The sequence below is a fragment of the Saccopteryx bilineata genome, chromosome 2 (genome assembly GCF_036850765.1).
Source record: "Saccopteryx bilineata isolate mSacBil1 chromosome 2, mSacBil1_pri_phased_curated, whole genome shotgun sequence".
NCBI classification, from domain to species: Eukaryota; Metazoa; Chordata; class Mammalia; order Chiroptera; family Emballonuridae; genus Saccopteryx; species Saccopteryx bilineata.
In genome coordinates, this window is record NC_089491.1 from 79,963,277 (window position 1) to 79,976,359 (window position 13,083).

The 13,083-nt window shown below is 38.2% G+C and overlaps 1 protein-coding gene across 5 annotated transcripts in view; it reads left to right on the forward strand.

The window, feature by feature from the left end:
* The window catches only part of ADAMTSL1 (ADAMTS like 1), a 1,054,626-nt gene that overhangs the window by 643,169 nt on the left and 398,374 nt on the right, over positions 1-13,083 (forward strand). For all 5 annotated transcript variants that reach the window (XM_066257319.1, XM_066257321.1, XM_066257318.1 and 2 more), the window contains one exon: positions 2,323-2,368. In XM_066257319.1, the coding sequence (XP_066113416.1) occupies positions 2,323-2,368 (46 nt within the window). The remainder of the gene's footprint in view (positions 1-2,322; positions 2,369-13,083) is intronic.

Here is a 13,083-nt window from a genome sequence, read left to right on the forward strand (position 1 = left end):
AGAGCCAATCAGCCAGGTAGGGATGCATATATATTCTTTTGAATTAATGTTTCTGATTTCTTCAGATATACTCCCAGAAGTAGAATTGTAAGGTCAGAATGTAGTTCCATTTTTAATTTTTTGAGGTAACTCCATACTGCTTTCCACAGTGGCTGCACCAATCTACATTCTCACCAACAGTGCATGAGGGTTCCCTTTTCTCTACATCCTCACCAATACTTATTGTTTATTAATTTATTGATAATAGCCATACTGACAGATGTGGTGATATCTCATTGTGGTCTTAATTTTTTCTCTGATGATTAGTTTTATTGAGCATCTTTTCATATGTCTATTAGCCATCTGTATGTCCTCTTTGAAGAAATGTCTATTCAGGTCCATTGCCAATTTTTCAATAGGATTGTTTGTTGTTTTGGTGTTGAGTTGTATACGTTCTTTATACATTTTGAATATTAACACTTTATCAGATATTGTAATGGTGAATATGTTCTCCCATCCAGTGATTGTCTTCCCATTTTGTTGATGGTATCCTTTGCTGTGCAAAAACTTTTTAATTTGATGTAGTCTCATTTGTTTATTTTCTCTTTTGTTTTTCTTGCCTGAGGAGCTATATCAGAAAAAATATTTCTATGAGAAATGGCTGAGATATTGCTGCCTATGTTTTCTTCTAGAATCTTTATGGTTTCAAGTCTACAATTTAAGTCAATGTGACTTATTTTGCAAAGAGCAGAGTACTGCTGTTCTTGTGTCATCACTGAATGTTTAATAAAAAATTGATTGTTTTTGTTCATAAGAGTTCAGTAAAATGAAAACTCCCATGTATTGCTGGTAGGAGTATGTAATGGTACAAACTTTACAGAATGTAATTTATCAAGAGCTTATAAAAGTTCATTCTTTTTAGTCCAGTAATACTTTAGAAATTTATCTATCCTAAAGACATAGTCAGAAATTTGGATAAAGCATATGCATTACACTCTCATTTATCAAACCCCAAATTAGAAATTACTTAAATAAGTAATAGAAGAATAATTATATAAATTGTAGCATTTGATGGACTATTATTTAGCTCTAAAAAATTTTTTCTTTAGCCTGACCAGGCAGGGGCACAGTGGATAGAGCGTCGGAGTGGGATGTGGAGGACCCAGGTTTGAGACCCTGAGGTTGCCAGCTTGAGCACGGGTTCATCTAGTTTGGGCAAGGCTCACCAGCTTGAGCCCAAAGTCGCTGGCTTGAGCAAGGGGTCACTCAGTCTGCTGTAGCCCACTGGTCAAGGCACATATGAGAAATCAATCAATGAACAACTAAGGAGCCACAACAAAGAATTGATGTTTCTCCTCTCTCTCCCTTCCTGTCTGTCTGTCCTTGTCTGTTCCTCTCTCTGACTCTCTCTGTCTCTGCCAAAAAAAATAAAAATAAAAATAAATTCTCTTTAAAGTCATTTAATAGTGTGGAAAATACCTCCAAAAATTGTAAGTGGAAAAAGCAAGCTACAAAATTGTATAAGTGCTATGTTCTTTTTCCTCATTGAAGAGAAATCAATAAATCAAAATAATAGTGATTGTCTTTACATGAAGCAACTATGGGAGATTTTTTTAAAGATGATATTTCTTTTCTAAAACCTCTACAATGAGCATGTATTATAGAAATAAAAATAATTATTTAAGAATTATGATTTTATATCCATTTTATAATTGTATAACATGTTGACTCTTAAGTCTGATTCTTATCATATTCATGAGCTAAGTATTTTCTGTGAAATATCTCCAGTTTTATATAATAACTAATCATGGCAGGATTTACTTAATATTAATATTTATTTTTATAAAACCTTGCATTAATATTTATTTGGTTATTGTAATTACCAGAAAGGAAGGAGGTTGTGGGAGGTAGAAGAGGGTGGAAGGGGGATAAATGGTGATGGAAGGAGACCTGACTTGGGGTGGTGAACACACAATACAATACACAGATGATGTATATAGAATTGTGCAACTGAAACCTATATAACTCTATTAACCGACATCACCCCAATAAATTAAAAAATATTTGAATAATGAGAACTAACTATAAGTACCTGTTTGGAGAACTTTTGAAGCAAAATGAATACTTAATTTTGATTCCTATGGAGAAATAAAGTTACATGTACAACTTCTTTAGATATGCTCAATTTAGTATTTGATAATAACTATTCTAAAAACATACTCAGAAAAAAAGAGAGGCTCTAATATGAATATTAAGAGAGAATTCTTTTTATAGTGAAATAGTTCATATACTGAGCCTTTCATAGGTAGTAATGAGGCATTTTTTTTTCTTTTTGTCGCTTAGGAGCTGTGAAGGAAGAAATATTCGATATAGAACATGCAGTAATGTGGTAAGTATTAAGGTTATATAATTGTGATAATATATTTTTAAGCACTGAATAATGCTAAGCAGTTTTATATAACCTGAGCTGAAACTGATCACTTAGCACTTCATTGAGAGTGATTTGTCCCATACCATATGAATTATATAGCATTGAAAACTAAGTATTTTTAATTTTCCTCAATAGAAACTTTTACAAGTTTGGCCATATTGAAACTAACTAAACTATTTCATAACCAGGACTCTCTGTATTCCCTCTCTGCTTTCTGACTTTATGTCTGGGTCTCATGAGAACAAGTAAGAGAAATGACAAAAGGAAAAACACTTGGGGTATCATGAAATAAGTATTTGTTAATCAAACTCAGATTTAACAAATTCATTCATTCATTCAACAAATACTATTCTATGCCAATTATGTGAGTCACTACACTAGTACAAGGATAAATAACATGTGGTCACTGTCTTAAAACATCTGTTGATATAGCAAGAGACATAGAGAGTGAAGACAGATCAAAATATAACAAATACTGTGTGAAAGAGATGACGTTATTTGTGGGTTAAAAACAGAGAGAAATATGAAGGTTCTTCAAGGAAAGGTGATTTGAGGTAGGCCTAAGAGAGCTGGGAGGGGTGTGACTCGCCCAAATTGAGTGGGAGGGGTTGACAGCCAGTCCAAGTGGAGGAGACATAATGGGCAACTTTGGAGACAGGAATATTTAAGGTCTGTTCTGAATACTGCTTTGGGTAGATTGTGCTTAGCAGTATAGAGAGAAGAATTAAAAGATATTTTAGGGTTATACTATAAATGGATTTGATTATTATACTTCCAAGTTTGTTTGTTTAGTTTTTTTTAATTTTATTTAAAAAATTACCTTTAACCATGTGACATTGATCAATAAGAGTACCTAGATTTCAGGTTAACATTTCTATAGCATTTGAACTGTTAATTATGTTGTATACCCATTACCCAAAGTCAAATCATTTTCCATCATCTTATATTTGTCCCTCTATATACCCTTCCCCCATCCCTCCCCATATCTCTTTCCCTACATCCCCTCCCCCCCATAACCACTTCACTTTTGTCTATGACCATGAGTCTCGGTTTTATATTCCACCTATGTAGGATATAAAATCATACAGTTCTTAGCTCTTTCTGATTTACTTATTTCACTCAGTATAATGTTCTCAAGGTCCGTCCGTGTTATTATAAATGTCATTATGTCATTATTCCTTATGACTGAATAGTATTCCATTGTAAATATGTACCATGTTTATATTAGTTCAACATCTAATTAGGGGGTTCACTAGAGGTTTTGGACCAAAAGTATGATATTATAGTCTCACTGTAGGAAGTCTATTTCTGTAGTGGTTTGAGGGATGCACCAAGAAGTAATGAGCAAGAAGTAATGAGAGTTTAACCTGGAAGGAATTGTTACAAAAGAGATTGAAATTGAGGCCACTCTGCAAAACTTAAGCAATTAAAATAGAGTAATGACAGCGGTAGAGCTTTGGCCCAGCATGTGGAAGTCCCAGGTTCAATTCCTGGTCAGGGCACACAGGAGAAGCACCCATCTGCTTCTCTACCTTTCCCCTTCTCCTTCTTCTCTATCTCTCTCTTCCCCTCCCACAGCCAAGGCTCCATTGGAGCATAGTTGGCCCCAGGCACTGAGGACGGCTCCATGACCTCTGCCTCAGGTGCTAGAATGGCTCCGGTGGCTATGGAGTGACGCCCCAGATGGGCAGAGCATCACCCCCTGGTGGGCACGCTGAGTGGATCCTGGCCGGGTATATGCAGGAGTCTATTTGACTGCCTTCCCACTTCTAACTTCAGAAAAATTTAAAAAGAAAAAAAGAGCAATGAGTTGAAGTGAGAATGCTGATGGACAAAGACTTGACTTGGGGGGTGGTGAACACACAATATGGTATTCAGTGATGTGTTGTACAGTTAGGCATCTGAAACCTTTATACTTACGTTAACTAATGTCACCCTAATAAATTCAATGGAAAAAAAAAGGAAACAGAGCATGTACCTATTTAGAGCTCTTGCACTTCCCAATCCCACTGTTAGAAAAGCTCCTTCTTCAGTATTTGTATGATAGGCATTTTCCTTATTTTGGTTTCAGCTCAAATGCTACCACCTCAATGAGGTTTCCTAGACCATTTTATCTAATTTGGTTGTCCCACTGCCCAATCTCATCCCTCACAATACTCTCTCAATCACATTTTGCTTTTCTTATAGCACTTATCTCAACCAAATTTATCTAATGTAATTACTTGTTTGTTTTCTCTTTTCCCAGTCTAGAACATAAAGTCCATGAGTATAGGAGCCTTGTTCATCTAGTCCACTCCTGTATCCTCAATGCCTAGAACTGCTGACTTATAGACAGTAGGCATACAGTAGGTATTTTCCAAATGCAAAAAGAGTACCCAGGCTTCTGGAAGAATGGCAAATGTCATTATCAAAAGTAAGAAAGATGAAAAGAAATCTGGAGGAAGAAAACAACAAATTTGATTTAGGGACACCATTGAGTTAGACATGCAGACTAGACTTGTACATGAAATATTCAACTAGGCAATGGGGTTTTATCTAAGGAAACCATGATCAGGGCTCAAACCATAGAACTGCAAAGTAAGAAATACAGAATTTGAAGATTTCCATAGCAATTTGTTTGGCAGAATGCATAGAATGATAAGAGAAAGGAATCTCAGCACTTTGGTGAATGTGTGTATTCAGATAGAGAACAAAGTGCCAGGTAGCCATCAAAGGCACCATGAGAGAAGTAAAAGAAAAAATAAGAGAGAATTTCTGCAGAATAAATGTTGCCAAGAGGTTGAAGTATAAAAAATGGCTGATGGGGAGTAGTTTTTATAGTGTGTTTGGTATGAAATCAGGATTACAGTGTATTAAAAAAATATATTCATGAAGAAATGGAGCCTATAGGTATAAGCTATTTTAATAAAGTGTTAACAGAGATATCTTATGATTTGCAGAGTCACAAAAGGGTGAGTAGGTTGTTTGTTTACAATTACAGACTTTTTAGAGATGAGTTGATCTAGAGTGAGAGACTGGTCTAGAGCAGTGATTTTCAACCTTTTTTATTTCACAGCACACATAAACTAATTACTAAAATTCTGCTGCACACCAAAAAATTTTTTTTTCCAGTGTGACAGAAAAAAGATATAATTTTAATTCATTCTCACTGGAAAGCTATTATTGTGTTGGCTGTTGTCATTTTTTTATTTGACAATCTAGTGGAAAAGAGGTCAGTGTCCCTGACTAAATAGTCAGGAATTGCATATTTTAAAAATTCTTGCAGCACACTGGTTGAAAATAGCTGATCTAGAGCGAGGGACTGACTGGTTGAAAATAGCTGATCTAGAGAAAGACACTGACTGGTTGAAAATAGCTGATCTAGAGAGAGAGACTGACTGGTTGAAAATAGCTGATCTAGAGTGAGAGACTGATGATGCATGGAGGTAAGGGTGACTTGATATCAAAGGAGATAGTGGATGACAACAGGAAGAGGAATCTTGATTTTAAAAGAAACAACTTATACTGTATTCTTAGAACACAGCCACACATTGAGAGAGAAATGATGAGAGTATAAGATTTCTGAAATAGAGAAAAGTTGAGACTGTACATGAAGAAAAGGCTCAAGCTCTCCTGTAGAGAAGTTTTCTGAGCCGTCTGTTGAAAGTGGAGGAAGTGAGTTGGACTTGGGAAAGTGAGCATAAAGTCCTAGAGAAGCCACTGAGGAAATTGAGTGGAAGCCAGCAGAGCAACATAAAAGAATTTTGAAGTAGCAAAGAGGGATAGACTGGTTAGCGAGCTTGATTTAACAGAGATCATGGTCAGCAGGGGCTAGGACTTAGTGTGACAATCCTGCACTGAAGCAGTCATAGATAAATTGGGCATTGGAAGTGACCTATGGTCTGAATACAGATGAAATGAGAAAGACTAAAATGAATGAAAACTATCATTTTTAAATGTCTGACCAGGGAGAACATAAGAAACTAGAAGGCATGATCATTGGAAGGAGGAGTGATTGTTCAATATAAATTATTCCTAGTTCATTTCTTGTTTCTGTTTAGGACATTAGATGCCAGATAATGTGATTTATAGTATTGCCTTAACCAAACACATACACATACATGACCCTTACTCAACTGTGGACTGATTAAGAAGAACAAATAGCTATAGGGTTTTGTGTGTTTTTTTTAAATGATACTGACCAAATGTGTTTTGGAAATGTTCTGAAAAAAATTTTTTGATGAAAATATACTTTAGCAGGGATTTCTTTACTATCCCTTTTATATTAGTGATATCTTATACATCAGTTTTAAAAAAACACCATGATGTTATTAAAGAAGCACCTTACCTTATCCTTTTCTTTCTAGCTGTTGGAATAGTGGAAAGCATCCAAACTATCCTAAGTAGATGAACGCCTAGAGCAGCAGTTCTCAACCTGTGGGTCGCGACCCTGGCGGGGGTTGAACGACCAAAACACAGGGGTCGCCAGGCGTCTGCCTGCCCTTTCCTTAAAGCTCTTCTGAAACAGCCCAGTTTCCTTACTATCAATGTGAGCATTTTCATGGACAAATGTAGCCTAAGACTCTGACCTAATACGATATAAAACCCATAGTATTATACAAGCCAGCTCTTGATAACTTGTAAACTCAAACTGACACTGGGGTTTTAGTTTGATTGTTTTTGTTTGTTTGTTTGTTTGTTTGTTTTATGAGAACCTAGAGTTTTCACATAATTTGAAGCTCCTTTATTTCTGGCTTTTGGCCATAACAGAAGCAACATTGCGAAAAAACAACAACAGTGAAAAAACCCAGCAACTGAAAAAAAACTCATAAGAAAAGATCTTTCATTATCACATTGCAATTTTTCAGACTAAGAAGTTCAGAAATATTCAGTTAAATATTCTTATTTGAGATACCTGCTTTGGAAAAACTTGAGGGTCTCTTGTTAGCCAATCCTCTAGGGCAGGGGTCCCCAAACGTTTTACACAGGGGGCCAGTTCACTGTCCCTCAGACCGTTGGAGGGCCGCCACATACAGTGCTCCTCTCACTGACCGCCAATGAAAAAAGTGCCCCTTCCGGAAGTGCGGCGGGGGGGGGGCAGATAAATGGCCTCAGGGGGCTGCATGCGGCCCACAGGCCCGTAGTTTGGGGACGCCTGCTCTAGGGTCACTCCTTCATCCCTGGGAAACTTCCTGGGCTCTTCTGATCCACATCTCTTCCAAAGATTTACACTTTTTCAATTCTTCGTTGAGCTGCTACATACAACTTTTCTTTGGGTTCTTGTTCCCAAAGGACAAGAAGGAGAAAACAGCTCCTCAGTTTCCTAATTCTTCTGGCTTGCCTGAAAAATAAGTTCATAAATCTTAGTTTTCTTGCTAATCACTCTACATAGTGCATCAATACCAGTTAAAGTTCCCATAATGTTTGTCTAGTTCTCATAGCTAGGATACCTTCTTATATTACCTCTAGCTTATCCATGTAGACTTTTTTCATTCTTAAGAACATAGTTCATCTAACCTTTCCCTACTTACACTTTTTGCTTTTTTCCAAGAAAGTTACAAGGCTCTCTCTTTCTGGAAGGAAAGACTAAGGACATTGTTAGCAAAAACAGTAGGTGTGAACTGGCAAACCAATCAAGTGAGTCATTTAGGGCTCAAGAGAGCTTTTCTGGGGCCCCTCAGAAAGGTTTCCTTATGTCACATCCTCATGTTTATTCAAATTAAAACTCTAATATGAACCCCTTGATTGTAATTAGGCATTTTAAACTGACTTTCCAAAGTGTTTAGACTAATACTAATAAACTGTTTTTTTGTGACTATTCTTAATCTTCACAAGATTTGGGATTTAGGAGACAGTGACCAGTTAGCAACATAATAGGCCAAGGTTCCTATAGAAGCTGATAGTGCTCTTAAGTTCTTTATTTGCTCTACAGCAAAATTTACTGTTCTGAAAAAACTGTAAGATTAAAGTTGGGAAGCCATATTTTCATATCTCTTCTAGAAAACTCCTAGGGAGGTGAGTGGGCAAGGAATCTCTCTTCCAAGGAATGGTTGAAACAATTATAGCACATGAAGATAAAACAGCCTCCATTTATTCCAAAAATAACTGATTATATGAATTGTTCTTGGTATTGGGATATTTGGTGAAGACAAAGACAGTTTTCCTAAAGCTTTCATTCTTATGGAGAAAACCAGACTACAAACATGTAGACAAATTGTGTATGTGTGCATGTATCAGGTAGTGATCAGTGCTCTGCAGAGAACTGGGTGATTGGTGGCTACTTTGGAATAAATGGTCTGGGAAGTCCACATGCAAAATGACGTTTGAATGATGGGAAGGAATCAGCTCTGTGAATATGAGGAAGAACAATCCAGATAGAAAGAACCACTAGTACAAAGGCTCTGAACTATGAAGGAAATTGATGTGTTCAAAGAAAAAATAAAGCCCAGTATATCTAGAGTATAGTGTGCAAGTGGAAAAGTACTGGAAGATAAGAAAATATGCAGCTAAGGTAGACAGGTACTAGATCATGCAGATGTCATAGAGTGTTACAGTTTTAGTATGAAGGGAAACTACTAGAGAGATTTAAGGAGGAAGGAAGAAAGCTGGACTTATGATTACAAAAGATAGGTTTAGCTGCAGGGTCATTCTGGAGATGGGTGGCAAAGAAAGGAATGGAAGCAGAAATGTTGGTTAGGAGGCTAGAGGCTATTGCAGTAGTTCCGGTGAGTGCTAATAGTTGCTTGGACTAGTATGACACTGGTGGGATGATTTGAGATACATTTTAAAAGTAGAATGTCTTTTCCTAAGCCACCTCACTTCATCCTCAATTTGATACAATTCACTTTTGTGGTCTTTAGCGTTGTTACTGTGGAATATCTTAGGTGTACCATTCCAATAAGAGACAAGGACAGTAGCTATATGGCCAGAGAGAATAGAATGATCCTGAGCAAGTTTATAATTTTTTTGGGGGGTGGGGGGCCCAGTTTATATACCCAGACAATGAGAAGGTTTAACTGAATGATTTCAAAGCTCTAAAATTCCATAATTTTTCAAAAGTGTTATGTCTAGGCTGTACTGAATTTGGATCTGAATATAAACCCATGAAGATAGCTGTGATGATTTAGCAACTGGCAATACGTAGTGAAAAGATTTACAGCCAGCAATAGAGTCCAAGTGAAGAGAGCCAATGTGGACAGTAGAAGCAAAGTTCTTGTCCTTGCTGCAGACTTTGACCATCCATCTTAACCAGTAATTCTCATAGAGAATTCATATGGCATCCATAGAGTCCATCACATTGTTTCTAATAGTTGACGCAAGGTAAATTCCCATTTGACCCATATGTCCATTTTTGCCAGAGGGCTTTTTATAGCATAAAGTCAAGGCACATTTGTGCTTTATGTCAAGAGTCAAATAATAGCACATGGAAGGAATGAACATACTGCTCCAGGCTTCCCTTGGTCAGGATTTGGAAAGAAAATACTGCTGGAACAACATTCAGACCACTGACAATACCCCTGGAGTGTAGACAGATGCTGTAGTAAATAATAACAACAGCAGGAGTCAGTCAGGGAGCCTGTGTGCTGGGCTGTTTCCCAGCCAAGAGCCATGTCTATGATATGAAGGAGGTTGACTTTCCCAGAATCAAGTTTTTATTCTAGTAGCTGAAAAATAATTCCTACATTCATTTGTTCAGTTATTGATTCTCTTGCATAATTTTTCAGTTATTTAACCAATACTTATTGAGCACTCAACTCTATTTCTGCTTTAGGGGTATGAGGAGCAGCTTCTCTCAATAAAAGGACAAGGGTGCTATTGCTCAGGGATGTCAGAGAGTCTAGTAGAACATAAAGTGCAGCTACCTCTCACATGATTAGTTAAAGTGTTGTAAACACAGTCAGTATGGAGGCAAGCACACAGTACTCAGAGGTTATAGAAGGACCGTGTCTGATTCAGGACACCCAGCACCCAACACAAAGTGTCTAACTCTGTGATTCTGAAACTGAGAGCCAGGAAGCATAACAAACACACATGGCCACCGTGGGGTATTGTAAAAAGTCAAAGAAAATCGAAAGATATTTGCATCTGTTGGACACTATGCAAACTCCTACACCATACTGTATCTCTTCCTATGACATCGTAACAAAGTTGGGTTTGCTTTGAACACAGGAAATGAGGTGACATTGTCCAAGCTCATTTCAGACTCTAAGAAGTTCTGCAGTGCCCAACAGGTCCACATATACCATTAATAAGTAAACTTGGTAATTTATGAATAAAATAAAGTATTCTTTTTCTTTCAAGTTATATGTATTTTTTTTCCAGATTGCTGCTAAGTTGTTAGGACAAAAATGCACATTAAGTTGTTTGGACCTAACTGCTTGATGAATGGAACTGTTGGACTAGGGGTGCCATAAGAAAAATTACTGAGACATTAAAGGGGCTGTCACATGGTGGGCGTTCAGCATATACGATGAATGAATGAATGACATCCTAAGGAAAATGACATTTGAGCTAAGACTTTCAAGATGATAGAAATTTTTTCTAGGCTACATGGAGAGAGTGTTGTGAAAAATAGATGAAATTCATTCAACAGTTTCTACTGTGGCCTATGACTTACTATGTACCAGGCACTTTTTCTAAGCGCTGGGAAAAAATTGTGACAGAGAAAGAGAATGTCCTGATCTCAAGAGGCTTATATGCTAGTGGTAGGAGGCAAATAATAAACAAGTAAATGAAGAAAAGCAAGGCGATTTCAGGAAGTGAGGGATTAGGAAGGAAGCGGAGCCAGGTAATGGAAAAGAGGGACACAGGCCAGGCTGCTCCTTGTGGGGTGGGCAGGAATGCTCTCGGAGGCCACAGTGGGTCCAGTTAGTGTGTGTGAAGAGTGAGGCCATGAAGTAGCCTGCCTGGTTAATTTTGGGTCCTGCTGCGTCATTTTATGAGGTGCGGTGTAAAATACGTTGTGAGGAAGGAGGTATTTATTCATGCTGAAAAGTATGAACTTAACCCAATGTTATTTGTAAGGGGCATTCTCGGCCTCTGGTTAAGGGTCCTGGGCATTGTTGGGAAGAACGGAAGGCTGACAGAAAGCAGGACCCTTTAGCTACCCCCTCTGTGCATTTCTCTCCCCCAGTGCCACAGCCAGTCTATCGCAGATTGAAATGTACAAAAGGCAGCAAAGGGATTTCCCAACCTCAAATAAGAAGTCTGTTAAATGGGAAAAAGATTCCGAAGAAAAGATGTTGATTTCCTCTTCATAAATATTGAATAATCCCTACCGACTGAGGGTGGCTTTCAGGGCAGCCTGGGCAGTGGATGGTTCTCCCTGAGGCTGGCAGCTCTCTGTAAGGGACCACAGGGATGCTCTCCTTGCCAGATTCACCCGCGCTGCTCTCCTTATTGACCCATCCAGCTGGGGAACTTTTCTTATACTTTAATTTTCACTGAAAAAGAGAGTGTTCTCATTTTCACATCTGGTAAGACATGTCTTTTCCAAGTAACTTTACTGACTTCATTTGCACGTTCATTACATTCATTTATGGAATAAAATTGGGGCCAGGCTCTCCTCTGCTTTAGATCCCATGTATAGAGTGCACGTGGGCTGCTGCTGAGAGGCTATCAAGACGTATGGGTGGGAAGGGAAGTGATTTAAAAGATTTAAAAGATGTGCTCTTCATTTTCAATGCTGGACACTGAGGACCAAAAGTGGGATTGTATAGCAGAAGGAACAAAGGCCCTACTGAGTCTCGGCGCTTCCTCTTAGCAAGCATGTGCTTTTAAACAAAATTCAGTGACCTCTCTTAAGCTCAGCTTTCTTACCTGTAAAAATACCCTTCTTATAAAGGTACAAAGAATGTTTGTTAATTCAATGTTTACAGTAATTTAAAAATTGAAAACAAATGGAGGAGGGCTGTTTAAGTAAATTGTGGTACGTCCATACATAGAACACTCTACAATCATTCAAAAGAATAAGGTTATATATGTATAACCTGTTATAGCAAGATGTTCTTCTAAGACATTAAAAAAATTTTTTTTAGATTTTTCAAAAATTTATTCATTTTTAGAGAAAGAGGAGAGAGAAAGAGAGAGAGAGAGAGAGAGAGAGAGAGAGAGAGAAGGGGGGGAGCAGGAAACATCAACTCTCATACATGCCTTGATCTGGCAAGCCCAGGGTTTTGAACTGGTGACCTCAGCATTATCCACTACGCCACTACAGGTCAGGCCATTCTAAGACATTTTAAGTACAAAAAAGAGAGTAAGTTGTGGAGTAATATCTTTAATATGATCTCAGACAGTCTTTTAAAAATCTTTAAAAAGAAGTATGTCTGGCTATGTGACATATCACAAGTCCTGAACAACAAATGTCAGCCCTGGCCAGTTGGCTCAGTGGTAGAGTGTCAGCCTGGCATGTGGAAGTCCCTGTTTCAATACCCAGTCAGGGCACACAGGAAAAGTGCCCATCTGCTTCTCCACCCCTCCCCTTCTCAGTCTCTCTCTCTGTCTCTCTCTGCCTCTCTTCTCCTTACCTCCTGCAGCTATGGCTTTATTGGAGCATTGGCCTGAGGCACTGAGGATGGCTCCATGGCCTCCTCCTCAGGCACTAAAAAATGGCTCCGATTGCAATGGAGCAAGGGCCCCAGACGGGCAGACCATCGCCCCTTAGTGGGCTTGCCGGTGGACCCCGGTCAGGGCTC